Genomic DNA, 12,054 nt, shown 5'->3' on the forward strand with positions numbered 1-12,054 from the left:
ACACACACACACACACACACAAACCCCACACCACACCACACCACACAACACCCTACTTTAGGCTCTTATATTAATGTCCTGATTCCAGATAGACACCCTGGAGAAGTTTAGAAAGCATAAGAAAAGCCAACTGAGGATGAGGTGGTAAGGAAGAAGGATGCATTTTGGGGGGGGGGGGAGCTATATTGATCAAAAGCATAAAGTAATTTCCCAGACTGGCCAACTCATTATATGCTTTAGGTTGCAAAAGTGGTGTTCATTCTTTTATTCATTCCTTCATTTCTGTGTTTATTTTAAATACTTATTAATATCTTTTGTCTTTTATATTCATTTACATTCTTCCCATTGTCCTCTCCAGCAAACCACCCCTGCCACAAAGCATAAGAAAGATAAATAAAAAGGCTGTTCAACAAAACTATCACATCAACCAAGTTAGACAGTTTGTTTAATATTCCACACCCATAGTTCCCCTACCTCTTCAAAGAAAGGAAGGAGATGCAATTTCTTAATTCTTCTTTGGGGCCAAGCTTGGCAATTTTAATTAGTGTTCCGTTTTGGTTTTCTTTTTTCTTTTCTTCTTTTCCTTTCTATTGTTTTAGTCATTATGTATATTTTCTTTGTTCTGCTTATTCACTTTGCATCATGTCACGTAAGTCCTCTTGTGCTTTGTATTTTTCTTATTCATCATTTTTATGCTACAGTAATATTTGATTATATTCGTAAGCAAAACTAGTTTAGTCATTTTCCAGTCAATAAACACTTTGACTGTCTTGGTATGCTTGCCAGGTAATGACAGCCATCCTTAATGGTCTTAATTTGATTAGTATGACAAATTCATAGTTAATTATGTCCCTGGGAAGGTATATCATCATAATTCCTGTCTGCTTCCTTCTTCATGTTGTCCCTACTGCCTAGATTAGGCTATCTTATTCCTTCCACCTATTCTATTCCTATTTCTTCCATTAAATGTCACCTAACTAGCCCAATTCTTTGCATTTATAGCTATGGATTTAAAAAAAATTCTTGGCACATTTCCATTTAATTAATTAATTAAATAAGCACATATGAACTACCGTATGCAATACACTCCACTAGACACTTGGGAAAAAGTGAAGTTTGGATAAGACATTGTCCTCTCAGAGCTGACCATCTAGAAGAAGGGGAGGAGTCACAAACATAAATAATGTGCTAGATTATAATATATGCATTAGAGCACTGCAAAACAAAGTGCTAGGTGAGTTCTGAAGGGAAAGAACTTTCTTGACTGGGGACTCAGAGAAAACTTCACAGGTTAGGGGTCAAATACATAATTCCATGTAATTGAAAGACAATTGTAAACTAGGAGTCACAGTGACCCACCTATATATGGGTAATTATACCTGTCCTGAACCTCTCCATGTTTCACATATTGTCAGCAATTCAATTTAAAAAAAAAAAAAACAAAACACCTACTATGTGCCTGGTGAGAGGCAGCATTGTGGTGGAAGAGAGCTGCTGGACTTTGATTCAAATCCTTCTTCTGGTATTTACTAACTGTGTGACCCTAGACTAGTCTAAGTACCCCAAGTCACTGTCTAAGGCTATGAGTTGTACAGCTGCTGAGAATCTGTATTGGTAAAGGGAATTTCTTCACCCTGAGATCCCTGCACCATAAAATCATAGCTCTAGATTTTTTTTAAGCACAAGGCACTGTTCCAGGGGTGCTAGGGATATAAAGACTAAAAAATTAAATTCTTGGTTCTTGAGGATCTCATGTTGGGGAGAAGAGGGGGAGCTGAGGGGGAGGATTTAGTTACATATAAAAAAAACAGAAATATAAGGTAATTTAGGGATGGAGAAAGCATAATAATGGGAGGGGGTACAGAACAGGTGCTAGGTCAGGGAAACTCTAACAGAAGAGGTGATACCTGAGCTGTGTCTTGAAGGAAGATAAGGATTCTAAGAGGCAGAAGTAAAAAGGAGTGAATTCCAGCCATGGGGGACAGCTTGAGCAAATTCACAGAGGTGGGAAATGAAAAGTTGATTTCTAGATACATTTTAGGACAAAAGTAGCTTGATGAAAGGCACAAAGTATTTCCCTCAGATTGACTAGCTGATTCTGGGCTGAAGCAATCAGGCATCATGTGAAATTAAACTGATAATGCTAGTGGGAATTTCAGGGTCTTAAGTTCTATGATAAAGGGTTTACAATTTATCCTACCGGTAATGAGGAGTCACTGAAGGTGACTGGGTAGAGGAATAAGATGGTCGTTAGGAACGTGCTTTTGGTCATTATAGGTGACTATGTCTAGTTCCTGCCCTGGAGTAGATTCCAAGCCTATATGTGTTACACAGGCATTATAGAGGATTGATTGTACATCTATGCCCCAGATGTTGACTACAACTGTGTAAGCTCCAGCTATATAGTTGGAAAATCCAAAAAGAGCCACATAGATATAGGGAATACAAAATACCTGTTGGTCATTGGAAATGGAAACTCAAGAGCTCAAGTTCACATGTGAGAGGGAAGAATCATGATGTTGCTAGAGCCTGTCATTGAGACCTCCCTCTCCACAAATCACAATGAGAAGCAGAGTACCCCGACAGTGACAGTAAGTCAATCAGTCAACTAGCATTTACTGAATGTAAAGCATAAGCTAGCGTTGGTTTGCATCAGAGCCCTCCAAAGTTTATGTGCTAGGTCATAAGGAGGAACTGCAGTCTAGACCCAGAGTCTCAGAGTCCCTTCTGATGCTTGTCTATCCACCATAACAATCTGCTGTTTTGTTATCCAAACAGTGTAGTAACCTGAATTTTACTTCCTAACAGCTAATAGCTAATACAGCACTTACTACAGGACAGGCGCTGTACTAAGTGCTTTATGATTCTTATCTCATTTGATCCTCACAACAACCATGAAGTTAGGTGCTATTATTATCCTCATTTTACAGATGAGGAAAGTGAGGCAAAGAGAAGTTAAGTGACTTGTCTAGGATGACCCAGATAGTAAATATCTAAGGTCAGGTATGACCTCAGGTTTTCCCGGCTCCACATCTGGTGCTCTATTCACTGTAACACCTAACTGCCCACAAAGAGGCTAACTAGAGGTAGATGCAAACATAAGGTGAACTACAGAAAGACATAAAAGGAAGGTAAATTAGAGATATATACAAATGTAAGGTTATGGAAGGGGCCTGACCTCTGGCTAAGTTTTAAGAATTTTTCAAATGGGGGCTCAGAGCAATCATGACCAAAATCAGAACTTTTCATATAAAATAAATCCCCTAATGTTGAAGAGAAGGAAACCAAGTGGATCTGAGGGGTTATTATATTATATGCTAGGCTTAGATGAGCTAATTATTGTAATGTGTTGTTAGAATCTGAAATGAGGGGCTGAACTCGATGGTCTATGATGTCTCCTCAAGCTCTGAAATTATGGCCTTATGACATTCAGTGATTCCAATTACCTAAAAGATAAAATATCAACATTTTTGCATTTAAGACCCTATATGGTATGTAGGCTGTAAATGCCTACAGTTTATCACTCCAGAGTATTTCACTTCCCTTTATGTATTCTATATTCTAACCTAATGAGGTACTAGCTTCATCCTGCTCTCTCCTGTCCTAACTCTGCTTTTTAAAATCCTTCTCTTCCTCTCTTCCTTTGAGTCCAGCTCAGAAGTAGGTCACTCATGAAATTTTCCCTGATACCTCCTAGCTGAGCTTGCCAAAATTAAAACTAACAGTAGTAACTACTATAACAAAAACTCAACAGATACAAAATGGCATACTAGTGAGAAGCAACCAGCTTCTGTGATCAAATACCAGCCAGTCTAGTAAAATAACAACTAGTTGGCAAGTCTACCCTCAATTACAAATGATCCCTTTCTCCCTGATGTTTCATTCTTCTCTGATTGACCTCTCCTAGTCATCTATAATATTATAACATATTTAGTTATTGTATATATCCTATCATCCCTCTTAAATTATAAGCTCTTTGAGGGCAGGTACTGTTATTTTGCATTTATATATCCCAGGCACCTAGATGAATGAGTGCTTAATAAATATTTGTTAAATTGAATTAAATTGAATTTATAAAAGTTTTATCCACATACTTTCTATCTGTTGTATACAGACCTGTCAATGGTATGGCATGAAAAGAGTTTTGTTCCAGGGCACAGATAAAGAATTCCAAAAGAAAAGAAGGATAAGGTATACTTTCTCATTAGGTGTGTGGATTCATGCTTCCCACCATGCCTTGCTTCATGGTCCTTCAGAGGAATGCTAACTGCCAGCCTCCCCTCCACCCCACCAAATGTCTACCACTGAGATTTTCTATTTCCAGGCCTATTATCACCACTAAGGACTCAGACTTCAGATGATGGACCACCCTTTCCTGGAACGATTACACAATTATCTTCTGTGTTGTTGTTGCCTTCCATCCACCTACCCCCATCACATTACCTTCTGCGCCAACATCTTCTACTCCACATGCACATAAATAACTGAGCTTGCCCCATTTGGGGCTAGGGCTTGGTTACATAAGTTCAAGTAACCTATTCCATTTGACATGGAAATTTCAAGTGGTCATACTACTTCTTAATCTTACACATACAGGTGATACCACATTTCTAATGAAAGCATAACAATAAAGAAAGTAAGTTTTACACTGAAGAAGTATTACCCTAGCCACAAATACAACTCTACTCTAAAAAGGCATTGAAGAAAAGAAGAGATTTTTCAAGGTATAATAAAAGAACCTTCAAAATCTTACAAATAAAGGTGATGGTCCTCATCTGCTCAGACATTCCTGGGAGAAAGGATGCCAGCAGCAGCAGCAATATCTTATGATGGATGATTTATGCTTACAATGCTCATGGGAAAACAGGTTTGAAAATTTAAAGCACTGACTTGGGAGTTTTGTATGGAAAGTGGCTGCAAAATAGGTTCACCAGGTAATTCCATTTTTCAAATATTTCCATTTTAGTGAAAACAAAAGGACATTTTTTCCCAAGAACTTTCTTTTTCAAAACCGATGCTTAGGAAAGCTTTATCCAACTACTCATGACTTACTTAACACGTAAGTTCACCAAGATTCTGTTTTAGAAGAACTTGTTCATGATCAAGATGACTTTTTATGTCTTCTTCCTTATAAACAGGATGTCACATTTTGAGAAGGGTAAATTAACTTAATCACTTAAGGTCTGTGTTTGGATAAAACAGTCAACCCACAATGTTTTGTGTGTGTATTTTAATCTCAGAAAAGTATATTTTCCCATTCTTAATTGTCACTTCCAAGTTGAAATTTATGTAATGTGATGAAGCAGGCAAAATCTACGAAACTAGGAACTGCTAAATACCTCACAAACCCTATTCCTTCTCTTAGGTCTAAAATTCAGTCTTCTGAAGTCCCAGAATCATTTGGATTCTCAAAGGCTACTTGAATGGTACACAAGGCCTGGAAGGTTTTAACAGGCTAAAAAAAAGTTGCCAAAGAAGAACCTATCTATGCAAGCAAAAAGAGACCCATCTCCAGTAGACTGGTCACTAGGTGATGACATTTTGAGCAATAGTTACCTAAATAAAAAAAAATACAAAATTGTCCTTCATCCTGTGTGGATCCCTAATAGAGATAGTAGCAGACTGATAAAGAAAAAATGTCAGACAGTAGTAGAATTACACCATTTTTAGACAGCTTATCTAAATGCTTAATATTTTTAGGCATTGACTTAATTCTTGCTACTATAGATGTGGGATGCTTGTCCAATTGTTAACAAATTGCTATACTAATAGAGTTTCTAACTTTACATTCCTGCTATAAATGAAACAAAGTTACAAGGAAATTTTGGCTAAATGAAAATAATATACACATATTGCTCTGAGAGAAGTAAATAAAAGGAATGGTAGATTAGGTTTTATTGGGCATCCAAAAGCAGCAAGAAATACCATTTCATGGAACACTTAGTAATCTAGCGCTGACTGTGGTGCAATGATGAGAATCATCAAAAGTACCCCCACCAAAAAGTGACAGCTTGTGTTTCAGCAGCTGTTGCAGAGGAGAAAGAGGTAGAGAAATTCTATGAAGAGGACTCAATGAGATACAGTGGGAAAAGTACAAAGTTTGGAGACACAGGATCCAGGTTCAAACATGGCATATAAAATGTGACTTTTGGTGAGACACTAACCCTCCCCAGGTCTTGATTCATCTACAAAGGGTAGGATAAGATGACCTCTGACATCACTTCCAGTTCTCAATCTATTTTTTTTTTTTACAAATCTCCAAATTAAATCAATACTTTTTTTTATTATTATGGTGAGTTAGTCACTAAAGGTGAATTTTCACCTTCACAAGTATTTATTATGTTAACATGCTCTCTTGCTTATTTTAACATATAGGACTTACAGTTTCTGCAGTATAAGATTGGCAACATTTTGTTCACATTTCTGAATTAAAGTATTTTGAAGTGATGTTCCAGTTCACCTTATTTACGGTCTCATCTTCATATATATAGAGTCCCACATAACAGCCAGTTCATCTGATTCAAATATCTTATCTACTTCAAGGTGACTGTATTGTTAAAATAATTCACTAGAAAGGTATTAATGTTTTATCATCTGGCTGTTATGTATACTACTCTATTTTTAAACTGTTCATGTTCAAATAATATATTCCTTTCTTTACAAGTAATTTAGACTCCAATTATGGTTACCAATATTGCTTTACCCTTTCATGAAAATATACCTTTCATGGCTTGAAAAAAAACCTTTTTACCCTTATACAACACTTTATATTTGCTGATTTCTTTGATCATGTTAAAATTCGTATGTTGTAAAGGATGGATGACATTCAGTTCTTTATTCTGACAGATTCTTTTTTCAGACTCTGTTACGAGTTTTTACTATGCTATTTTCCATTAAAAAGCTATAACATGTTTTTAACAAGTAGAAATATTATTTTCTTATAAATATGATGATTTGCATAATGGATGGGCCATTTAATATACAGAAATGAGATTAAAAAGGGATAAAGCTACTACCTACTACTTCTGTTTATATTTTGGGATTGGCTAATTAAACAATCAGGAGACCCTTTCTTTCCTCCTTTTTTGCTTTTTTGTTTGCAATTAGGGTAAGCTAACAATAGAGGAGTAGAGGTAACTACCTGTCTTGTGTTCCAAACAAGCAGGACTGTTCCAGAGACATAGTTAATAAAGAGATTAGCATGTCTTCCCTAGAGAATCATAGACTCAAAGTTAGAAAAGATCTTAGAGGCCATTTAATCCCAATTCTACATGAATGTGACATTTTCATTATAGCATCCCTAAGCAACGGTCATCTAGCTTCTTTGTTCAAACACTTCCAGTATTAGAAAAAACTCACAATCACATGATGTTACCCATTCCATTTTTCTTACCGTCCTCTTTGGAAGCTCTTCTTTATATTGAAACAAAACTGTCTTTCCTGTAACTTCTACCCATTGGTCTTAATTGGTCTACCCTCCAAGTTAAAGAAGAATAAGATAATCTCATTTTCTTTTTTTTTTTTACTGTAACAAATGTTTTCATTTCACTTTTATTTGCATTCTAATGTCATATTTACTCCCCATGCCATAAGCTTTTGTTTCTTCAGTTTCTTCTGCAATATCTTTTTCTTTTGAGCAACCTCCTCTTCTGGTTTAGGAACAATTTGTTCCTTTTCAGTAAGTATCATCGCAATATGGCAAGGAGAACTCATGTATGGGTGGATTCAACCATGAGCCCTGTAAGTACGCCGTCACATTTTGGGAGCCTTGTTAACCTGGATATGCTCAATGACAAGAGAATCCACATCCAAACTCTTCAGTTCTGCATTACTCTCTGCATTTTTAAGCATATGCAGCAAGAATTCAGCACTCTTTTGGGGCCAATGACCCTGTGTCCAGCACCACTGCTTAGCCTGGGCATACCTGCCAACTCCACCATTTTATCGCCTGAAGGGAACACATAGTTTCTTCAATGTGACATCTTTCAAATTCTTGATAGCTTTTCAGATATGCATGCCTCAATAACTTGAGCTGCTTCACGGGTGTTCTTGAAGTGGATCCGGAGATTTGAACCTCTTGATTTACATGATTTTTGTGGGGTTCTCTGGATCCAGAGAGTACTTCACCACTTTAAATTATTACCTAGAACAGGTCAAGGGCAATCCCATTTTCATATAACAGTTCTTCAAATATCTGAAAGTGGTTTCTCTCCTATGACATCTCTTTTCCATGTTAAATATCCCCCATGTCTTCCAAATGAGTCCCTTAAATGATCTTTGTGAATTTGTTAAACACAAAAATTAAATCGGCTGAACCCAATCATCGCTGTTAAGCACCATTTTGAAAAGATTAGATAAATTCATATATATGAAACATATATTTATATACATCATGTCATATAAATTTAATAATAAACAACTTATTTCTTTAAAAAGTACATATATACTATTTAAATAAATTTGAATAAAATTTTAAAAATTTAAATAATATATGCATATGTGAATATACATGTATATGCATACATAGTATGTAGTACATACACAGCATATGTATATGTATATGTATACATATACACACATGAGTGTACAAATCCTTAATAAAAGGATTTGTTCTGTGATTCAGTCAATGGATTCAGTCAATTCAGTTCATGGATTCAGTCAAAGAGCCACACTTGGGGATCTAGAGGGCCACATATATCCTGGAGACAGTAGGTTCCCTACCCCTGAAAGAAATAAATGCTTAGGTACAATGTAGTACCTTTTATCTTCAATCTATAACTGCTATCAATCTGATTAACTTAACCCTGGTTTTATCCACAGACATGGTTAGGGCAACTCTTTCTACTCAGAATCCTTATCTTGATATCAGATCTGTCCTAGAGCTTGGGGATAAGTTCCAAAATTTCAGTAGGGTGGAGTTAAAAATCCCTAGTAGCTTTTGCCAGTGGCTAGTTATAAATTCTTAGGTCCAGCTCTCTGACTGCCGCAGGCTTTCTTAGTCAACAGTGCTCAGAATTCTCATTGCCTCACTTCTTAGACTCTAGTTGTCTTAACACAAGAAAGAGTAGCCAAGTGAAAAGAGAAAGCTAACATCTGTTCTCTGGTTCTCTGCACTCATTGATATCTCTCATTTTCCTGCTTTCTATCCAGTAGGAACAGAGAACACACAATTACAGTCATACAGTACATCTGTGTGCCAGGAGCATAAACCCCTATGACAGACTTAAATTGGGTTTCTCAATCATTTGATTCCATATTTCTTTCTGAAAAGATTTCATTCTTTCTCCCTCCGATCATGTATACAATGATATATACTAAGAATTTACATCTTCTTTGCTCCTTAGGCAATCAACTTTTCCACATGCCTCCAACACAACACAGATCTTGGAATTACAAAACTTTTCAGTAATATCAAAAACCATTTTCTTTAAAAAAACTTTTTGAGAGAGAAGATGTTTTAAACTAAGGATTGAGCAGAAAACATAATTTTTAAAGAAAGATTTCAGTGATCTCACAACAGGATCATTCTTTTTTTTTCAGTCACTTCATTTAGGTAAATTTTGAAGTAGAGCATACACAAATAACTCTGATAGTCTTATGATAGATGTTAAGAGAAGGAACACAAAAATAGAAAGTGAAATTCATAGATGACCCCTAAATCTAATTTTGGCCATGATTTGTCCTATTTCCCAAATGAAACCAATTGAATGATGAATTTTCTCTTCCTTTTTCTCCCCTTCTTACCTTCTTATGAATATGTTAACAAGTAATAAAAATGCCAAAGGAAGGATCAAGGTGAAGTAAGAATATAAATGAAAATATATCATTTTCTAGGCTAGATAATTATCTTCTGAAAATTGAGAATTGCTTTGGTATTTTAAAGAAAAAAAATAGTTTTAGAGTATCTGATCGAAGTAAAGAAAGGTTGTGAGGCATAACGGTTAGAAAATTGGCCTCAGAGACAGGAAAAGCTGGATTCAAATCCTTCCTATGACACATTGGATATGTGACCCTGGCCAAAGAAGGTAATCTTTTAGCACACACACTTCTCTTCCCTTCATCCCTAGGCAGTTCACTAAGATTATAGATTGTGGAAAAGGTGCTGATCTGCCTTGGTAGAGTGAGTTCATAACACAGTGTTTCCTATATTGATAAAAACACTGATTGGGTTACAGCAAAAGAAAAAAGAAAAGAAAAAATGAAAATGTGTTTCCCAATTTATCATAGAAAGGCAGAATGATGGAGGGGAAAGAATTTTGGTCCCTTGGTCTTAGGCCAAGAAGTCCTGGATTAAATCCCGCTTTGGCTACACTCGAACATGTCACCTTTCTGGGATGAAAGTTCCTCATCTCTAAAATGAGAGATTCAGACTAAATAATCTCTATGGTCCCTTCTAGCCATAATATTCAGTGAAACTATGAATCAGTATTTGTGGGAACTGACTTAGCAAATTTTCTGCTAAAGGCAGAAGTCTTAAAAGATAAGAGCAGAAGATGAATAGGATATTATAGGGAGTCAAAAAAGAGTTGGAGTAAAAAAAAAATCATAGAATTGGTGAAACCAAAATACAATAGAACATGACATTTTTCAGCAAGGCAAATAGAAAGAGAAAAAAGTACATGTAAAGCAAAGGTAAAAGATGAAAGTTGAAATCAGATTTTTTTCTCTTAAATGCTATCATGTAACATAACATTTTCTTAAGTCAGAATTGCTTTAAAGAGTAACAATGAAAACTGGCACTGCCATAGTTTCTAAACCTACAGTAAGACTGTAGAATAAGAAGTTTAAAATTCCTTTACAAAGTGGAAGTTAAGTCATCACACTTCTGCCCATCTCTAATGTCACATAATAACTATACTCTTTAATTCTACCATGATGTTCAGTCCAAGTCAATAACAAAAGAGTCTTTACTTTCTTCTCATTCAAACACCATTGAAATAACCATGAAAAGAATAGATGTGAGCACTGAAAACAAAAATAGAAACAAAGACCCTTACCTGCAACATAATCACCAAAACCAATGGTTGTTAAAGTGATGACCACAAAATAAATGGCATCAAGGGCACTCCAACCTTCTATGTGCTTGAATATGACTGCAGGTAGGGCAACAAAGAGAACACACCCAAACAATATGAAGATGATTGTGGAGATGATTCGAATTTTAGTCTGACTCACATTCCACTTCTAGGCATGAAAGAAAAAGAAGACTTTCATTATTGATATGCCTGAAAAACTGGACATGTACAGTTATGCAAAAATAATTGCAAGTAACCATGCTTCTTAGTCCTCTAGTGATTAACTATCAAGTATCTCTACCCCTAGAAGACATGTTCAATGTACATGGCCCCAGGGTAAGCATTTTAATAGGATTTAATTAGTTTAATTGTTCAAATTTATACATTTATGTTATTTTTTGCTTAGACTAAAAATATATTTTTTATTCTACAGTGAAATTAGGAGGTAAGTGTCTTTCTAAAAGTATCTTTAGTTGTGATGAGAGAGTGAGCCTAGGACTCAATATTTGCTATGCAAAATGAGATAATAAGACACTTTATTTCCTGACCTTGTATATTTGTGGCTGTCCCTCACACCTGGAATTCTCTCCTTCTTTATCTTTACCTCCTGGCTTCCCTGGCTTCCTTCAAGTCTCAGTTGAAATATGCTCTGCAAGAAGCCTTTTCCAGTCCCCTTTAAGGCTAGTGCTTTTTCTCTGAAATGACTTCTAAATTATCCTGTTTATATATTGTTCTTGTATAGCACTTAGCATGTTGTCTCTGCCATTTGGATCACAAGAGTAGGGCACTTTTTTTTTTTGCCTTTGTATCTCCAGCATTTAGCAAAGTGCATGACACATAATAGGTGCTTAATGAATGCTTTTTGTTTGTTTTTGTTTTTGTTTTTAACTTGACTTGACTTGACTTGACTTAAACAAAGGTCAAGGTCCTAATATAGGTTCTTGTGGTTATTTAGCTTACTTGACTAAAAAATGGATAAGAAGGAAGGAAGAAAGGAAGGAAGGAAGGAAGGAAGGAAGGAAGGAAGGAAGGAAGGAAG

General features: G+C 35.9%; 1 protein-coding gene across 1 annotated transcript in view; it reads right to left on the reverse strand.

The window, feature by feature from the left end:
* The window catches only part of KCNK2 (potassium two pore domain channel subfamily K member 2), a 151,530-nt gene that overhangs the window by 40,070 nt on the left and 99,406 nt on the right, over window positions 1-12,054 (reverse strand). Inside the window, exon 5 of the mRNA XM_027870681.1 lies at window positions 10,992-11,184. Coding sequence (XP_027726482.1) covers window positions 10,992-11,184 — 193 coding nt within the window. The remainder of the gene's footprint in view (window positions 1-10,991; window positions 11,185-12,054) is intronic.

This window comes from Vombatus ursinus, unplaced genomic scaffold, assembly GCF_900497805.2.
Source record: "Vombatus ursinus unplaced genomic scaffold, bare-nosed wombat genome assembly UNPS02014798.1, whole genome shotgun sequence".
In the NCBI taxonomy this organism is placed as follows: Eukaryota; Metazoa; Chordata; class Mammalia; order Diprotodontia; family Vombatidae; genus Vombatus; species Vombatus ursinus.